The sequence below is a fragment of the Colobus angolensis genome, unplaced genomic scaffold (genome assembly GCF_000951035.1).
Source record: "Colobus angolensis palliatus isolate OR3802 unplaced genomic scaffold, Cang.pa_1.0 Scaffold28, whole genome shotgun sequence".
Taxonomy (NCBI): domain Eukaryota; kingdom Metazoa; phylum Chordata; class Mammalia; order Primates; family Cercopithecidae; genus Colobus; species Colobus angolensis.
In genome coordinates, this window is record NW_012116043.1 from 6,826,039 (window position 1) to 6,832,853 (window position 6,815).

A 6,815-nucleotide genomic window follows, 5' to 3' on the forward strand; every position below is an offset into this window, starting at 1 on the left:
GAGGCCCAGGCGGAAGCCGGGCTAGCCGGCTGGCCGTGGGGAGAGCTTAGCGGCCGTGGCACTGAGCCGGGGTGCCCATGTGACTGCGGTGTGCTTGGGAAGAGGAAGCTGCAGAGGTCAGTGCAAAGGCGTCACGCCAGAGCGAGCGAGCAAGCCATCCAGGGGGGAGCCCCGGAGCCAACGCGGGACGGGAGCGGGGGTGGCCTGCCCGCCGCAGGGGCCGGACAAAGCAGCGCTGTCCCAGCCGCCCTGGTTCCCCTAATGCCTGCGATCGCAGGGTGGGAGGGGCGGTCAGGCTTGGCGGCCAGGAAATGAGGGACACCGGGAGGAGGGGCCTCTCTAGGAGAGGCAGGTCTGGAAGAGGCCGCCCCAGCTCCCCTAGGGGCCTCTGGATGCTGGAGGGTGACCCAAGAGGGCAGATCAGGCACAGACTCAACTTGGAGAACTTTCCCTGCACACTGCAGCCAGCTTGCAGCGATTCTTTTCTGCACGTGCTGGGGAGGTCAGGGTTGTGGGGAGCTGGAGGATGGCAGGGTGGGGGTGACCTGGTTAGCCAGGCAGCCCTGGGGCCTGCAGCCCAAGAGGCGAGCTCCTGTCCTCTCCTCTCTGCTGTGGGTACCCGCGGGCATCCAGCTGCCGACAAGAGAAGCACGTTCTCCGGGCTCCGCCCCGCACATACTTAGATTGTTTTCCCTAGACTATGTTCAGCTGAGGCCTGGAGGGGGTGGAAACCAAGGTTAGATTAAAAAAAGAAAAAAGAAAAAACAAAAACCCCAAGTCGAAGAGATGGTTTTAGGGAAATGAGGACTAATATTTTGAAGTGGTGCTTAGAGAGAAGAGGCCAGTGTGGTCCGTGGGGGTGGGGTGGGTGAGGGCTTCAGGAGCCCCCCTTTCCTTGGAGAGAAGAGGATCACCCAGGCCTTCAGGCGGGGACCCCGCTGGGCCCAGCTGGCCTACAGGTGAGGACAGTGTGGAGCCCAGCGTCGGGACTTTGACCACCCCATTGCCAGTTCCGCAGCCCGCGCCTGTCTTCGTGACAGCCTGCGTCCTGTGCTGTCAACTACACCCCTCTGATGGGGTTGCTAGGCAGCGGGGCTCTGATGTACTGGAAGGCCTTCTGATTTGTCAGCCTCCTGCAGACACATGGTTAAGGCTCCTTCTAGCCTATGGGGAGGAGGGACGCGGGCACGCCGCCTGCATACTGCTGAGCCCCCGGTCCACCTGAAAGCGAGGTGCAAAAGGCAGCCAGAGGGAGGGGGCACCTGGAGCCCTCCTCCTTCTAACCAGCTCAGCCCCACTCCCCGCATTATCTCCACTCGTGCCGGCGCCCTGTTGGCTCCTCCCTGTCCGTCCCCGCCCCATTTCTTCCCTCTTCCCCAAACCATGGAAAGGCAAAGTGCAGCGGGGAAAAGAGGTCAGTGGGGTAAGCATGTGTTGCGGGCTCCGGAGGTGCCAAGGTGCGTGGGTGTGAGCGGTGGGGAGGCTGCCCATCCATGCCACCCGGGGCTCTTGTGGGAAGGGGCAAGTGGCAGGGAGGGGTCCCTGGCACCGTCATCTGCCAGGCCTGGACTTGGAAGCCTTCTCTGTGTCCCCTCCTCCTTAAGCTCTGCCCCACTCCTAGGAGGGCAGCAGCTGGGGGAGGAGGGGAGCCCTGGGTGTTTCTGCAAGGAAGGGTGGGCTCTCCAGCCCTCCATAGCACTGAGAAGGGGATGGCTGCTGGCCGGTTGCTGCTTCCCCTGGATGCACTCCCCTGCCCCAGCCTCCAAGGTCCAAGTTCTTCCTCCTCCTCCTCTCCCTCTGTGCGTGGCCACCACCCCCAATTTAATTTCTCTGAAATTCTTTACTTGTTTATAACAGCCTTACTAAGACATAATTCACAGACCATTCACCCATGTAAAAGTGTACAATCAACGGGTTTTAGTATGTTCACAGAGTTTTGCAACCACAGTTAATTTTAGAACATTTTCATCACCCCAGAATGAAACCCTGTACCCATTAGCAGTCATTCCCCATTGTCCTGCCCCCCAGCCCCTGACACCCACTAATCTGCTTTCTGTCTCTATAGATTTGTCTACTCTGCACATTTGTGTACGTGAGACCAGACACCGCGTGGTCTTTTGGGGCTGGAACCCCCCCTTTTCTAGCTGCATTGCTTACTTGGCAGTCAATTGCAATTTTTTTTTTTTTTTTTTTTTCTGAGACGGAGTCTCGCTCTGTCGCCCAGGCTGGAGTGCAGTGGCCGGATCTCAGCTCACTGCAAGCTCCGCCTCCCGGGTTCACGCCATTCTCCTGCCTCAGCCTCCTGAGTAGCTGGGACTACAGGCGCCCGCCACCTCGCCCGGCTAATTTTTTGTATTTTTTAGTAGAGACGGGGTTTCACCGTGTTAGCCAGGATGGTCTCGATCTCCTGACCTCGTGATCTGCCCGCCTCGGCCTCCCAAAGTGCTGGGATTACAGGCTTGAGCCACCGCGCCCGGCCGCAATTTTGTTTTTTTTTGTGTGTGGTTTTTTTTTGATCATTTAACTTTTCCTGTGCATTGCTTCTTTAGGAGTGTCCCATAGTTAGGGGCAGGGGTCTTCTGCATTCTTACGCATTTCTCTCAAGGCCAAAGCTGGCTCGGGGCTGGACCTCTGGTTGAATGAATGAGGAGATGAATGGGGACTGGTAATTGGCAGGCTGTGCGGGTGGTATACAGCTGAATTCCAGGGGGCCCAGCTGCTACAAAGGGGGCTGGCAGCTTGGGAGAACTGCAGGTATCCAAGTTGTGAAGGAGCAGAGAGGAAGCCTCTAACTGGGGGAGGGTAGAGGCAGGGCAAGGGTAGAAACCCACCCAGTGTTGGGAACCTGTAAAGTGGCCTGTGGGTTGCCACTTCTCGCAAGAACCTGAAAACAAGCATATCGCTTCCAGCCTCTGGGGTAGGTAGGCGACCAGTGCTTGAGATTTGTCACCTGATCACAGGGGCTTCCCCCGTGGGGAACTCCGATTACATTTGGATTTTTAAAGAAGAAAAAAAGAAAATTCCCCAGCGTCAGCGTTTATAAAAGGGCGCCAGTTCAGGACCTCTGAAGTCCTTTGCTTACCTCTTGTGATTTAGATCTTGACTTGTGTTCTGTCTCCCTGCCACTGTGCTGCAGGTACTGTCTGATGAGCGTGAAAGGTTGTTTCACTGACTTCCACATCGACTTTGGAGGCACTTCCGTTTGGTACCATGTTTTCCGGGGTGGGAAGGTGAGTTTCAGTTGCCTTTAACTTTCTATGCATCTCCAGCTGTTTGTGTGGGGAGAGGCTCACTTACCTTTCCCCCTCCTCCCACCTCCCTCCTCCAGCCAGCCCTGCCTCAGGAGTATTTTCAGGATTAAATTTTTTTTTTTTTTGAGATCAAGTCTTGCTCTGTTGCCCAGGCTGGAGTGCAGTGGTGCGATCTTGGCTCACTGCAAGTTCCGCCTCCCGGGTTCACGCCATTCTCCTGCCTCAGCCTCCTGAGTAGCTGAGGCTACAGGCGCCTGCCACCACGCCTGGCTAATTTTTTGTAGTTTTAGTAGAGATGGGGTTTCACTGTGTTAGCTGGGATGGTCTCCATCTCCTGACCTCGTGATCCGCCCGCCTTGGCCTCCCAAAGTGCTGGGATTACAGGCGTGAGCCACCACGCCCGGCTTTATTTTTGTTTTTTATTTTTTTATTTTTAAGAGATAGGGCCTTGCTCTGTCACCCAGGGTGGAGTGCAGTGGTGCAATCACAGCTCACTGTAGCCTCCACCTCCTGGGCTCAAGTGATCTTCCCACCCCAGCTCCCAAGTAGCTGGGACTACAGGGATACACCACCAGGCTCAACTAATTTATGTGTGTTTTGTAGAGACAGAGTTTCAGCATGTTGCACAGGCTGTTCTCAAACTCCTGGGCTCACGTGATCCTCTTGCCTCGGCCTTCCAAAGTGCTGGAATTGTAGGCGTGGGCCATGGCTCCTGGCCCAGGGTCGCTCCTTCCCCTAGAACCACCTCCTCCTTCTGGAGGGCAAGGTCAAGTTCAGCCCTTTTACATCACATCTAGTCACCCATGCAGGCCTGCTCCGCTCACCCAGTCCGGTGTTCTAAGCCCCTTGGGCCAGATTTGAAGCTTGGGTTTGGCTTGAGAACGACCAGCATTCATCTTCCCTGGCTGTCTTCTCAGCTTCTGCTCTGGGACCTTTTCACTTCAAAGTCTAGTTGCCAGCACCACCTGCCTCCAGGAACATTTTGCACTGGGGACAAAATGCTAAGGGTGCTCCCTGTGTCTGCTTTTGTTGTGTGTCCACGTGGGGATGGAGGTGGGTGCTTCTTGAAAATACGCCTGTGCCACCCTGCTTGGCTGGGTCTGCATGTGCGTTTGTTTTAACTGAATGTGTTGGAAGAAATTCTGGGAGGAAGTCAACCCACTTGATTCCAGATGTTTTTCCTCCTTCTCCAAAGTGTGCACAAGCTGGGTTTATTTACTGGGCTATTTTATCTTACAACTTAGGAAATTCCCTTCCTCTCCTTCCCCCACCTCCCAGACAAGCCTGTGGTTCTGGAGAAAGCATGTCCCACCCAGTCCAGGAAGTACTCCCATCCTGGGATTTCAGCAGGAATGGAGGTTCCCTGAAGGTGGGCACAGCCCTTCCTGCTTCCCCAGAGGCTCTTTGGACCTGGCCTTGCAGAGGGTCCAGAGAGATGGATCCATCTCTGTCCATCTCTCCATACCCCGCCCCTTCTCTCGCCCCCTCTCCTTCCCCCAGGCAGGTGGGGCCCTCTCTCTGGATCTGGTCTGGGCCTGGGTCTCCAGCTGACTGCCTGTGTTTCCTCCCAAGATTTTTTGGCTGATTCCTCCAACGCTGCACAATTTGGCGCTGTACGAGGAGTGGGTGCTGTCAGGCAAACAGAGTGACATCTTTCTGGGAGACCGTGTGGAACGATGCCAAAGAATTGAGCTGAAGCAGGGCTACACATTTTTCATCCCTTCCGGTAGGTTCCAAGGGGCTCTCCCTGGGCTCCCCGAGTCTCCTGGGGCCTGAGCCATGGTTTTAGGCCCTGGCTCTGAACCTGATGGGTTTGACAGGCCATTGGCGGTCCCAGGGGAGCCAGCCTTGGGCTGGAGGGAAAAGCCGGGCAGATTTCCCCTCACATCCCACCTGTATCTGCCACCTGCAGGCTGGAATTCTCTCTCCCTGGAGAAGGCCTTAGGCTCTCTCAGGGGAGACTTGAATGCCTGTGCAGGACTTCCTGTGGAGATTTGCATGTTGGGTAATGGGGGTGGGTTTGCCTTGAGGCAGGGTCTGGGGAAGGGCTGTGCACGGCCTCCGGTGGAATTCTGGATCGGCCACTTGGGGGCTGTGACTTCACTTCTTCATGCCTCGGTGTTCCCATCTGTAAAATAGGATTAAGATTTCCACAGGGTGGTTATGAGGTCTGAGTGAGCTAAGACCTCCTTGCCTCCAGTTCATTGGAGATGAATTAAGGGCTTTTGGCTGGTTTCCTGGCTCAGTCACCTAGTGGATACGGCTGATGACCTAGGGGTCAGGGAATTAAATTGTCTCTTAGGTTGCATTAATGGAAGCATTCTACCTAGGATGAGGGAGGTGATAGTCTGCTGTGTAGAGGGAGGGGGTAAGGCCACACGTAGGAGTTGTGTTTTCTTTTTTGAGACGGAGTCTCGCTCTGTCGCCCAAGCTGGAGTGCAGTGGCCAGATCTCAGCTCACTGCAAGCTCCGCCTCCTGGGTTTACATCATTTTCCTGCCTCAGCCTCCCGAGTAGCTGGGACTACAGGCGCCCGCCACCTCGCCCGGCTAATGTTTTGTATTTTTTAGAAGAGATGGGGTTTCACTGTGTTAGCCAGGATGGTCTTGATCTCCTGACCTTGTGATCTGCCCACCTTGGCCTCCCAAAGTGCTGGGATTGCAGGCTTGAGCCACTGCGCCCGGCCGTGCTGTTTTTTTTTTTTTTTTTTTTTGAGACAGTCTCTCTCTGTCACCCAGGCTGGATTGCAGTGGTATGATCTCGGCTCAGTGCAACCTCTACCTCCTGGGTTCAAGCAATCATGTCTCAGCCTCCCAAGTAGCTGGGATTACAGACATGCGCCAACATGCCCAGCTAATTTTTGTATTTTTAGTAGAGATGGGGTTTTGCCATGTTGTCCCGGCTGGTCTCCAACTCCTGGCCTCAAGGGATTCTCCCTCATTGGCCTCCCAAAGTGCTAGGATTACAGGTGTGAGCCACCGCGCCTAGCCCATGGGAAGGAGGTTTTGTTCCTCTTGGTCACTGTACTTTGGAGGTTAAATCAAGCTGAAGCGGGGTGTGGGTGGGTCTGGAGACCACATTAGGTGAGATGCGTTTGAAGGAGGAATTGGGTTGCTTTACCTGAGAAAGTGAAGGCATATAGTAACTTCAGCCAGCCAGGTGAAGGATTGTCTCCTGGAAGGAGTATAGCCGAGTGGTATTGGAATAACTTGCTCTGTTAGGTAGTGAGCTCCCTGTCACTGGAGGCATAGAAGTAGAAGGTAGATATGAATGAGTCAAGGCGCTTGCAGAGAATCTACAACTGGGTGGAAGCTTGGACCAGACGATAGGAGTATCCTTTGAGACCACTAAGATATTTCTGAGAGTTGGGCTGGAAGCTGGCCTTAGGTCTGGACATCAAGCCCTGGTGGTGGTTGTAGTACCAGTTCCTGCTATGGGGGTGGGGCCTGCACATCTGGGTGCTTCTGGAAAGTTGGGCAGAAACTGGAGACTTCCCTATTAGGGAGATTTGGGATTTTGAAGTGGCAGGGTTTAGTACGGGGATGACTTTGTTTTTTGTTTTTTG

The 6,815-nt window shown here is 54.9% G+C and overlaps 1 protein-coding gene across 4 annotated transcripts in view; it reads left to right on the top strand.

Annotated features, from left to right (window-relative positions):
* KDM2B (lysine (K)-specific demethylase 2B) overlaps positions 1-6,815 on the top strand; it is a 161,859-nt gene that overhangs the window by 51,698 nt on the left and 103,346 nt on the right. For all 4 annotated transcript variants that reach the window (XM_011948515.1, XM_011948516.1, XM_011948519.1 and 1 more), the window contains exons 7-8: positions 3,137-3,230; positions 4,824-4,977. In XM_011948515.1, coding sequence (XP_011803905.1) covers positions 3,137-3,230; positions 4,824-4,977 — 248 coding nt within the window. The remainder of the gene's footprint in view (positions 1-3,136; positions 3,231-4,823; positions 4,978-6,815) is intronic.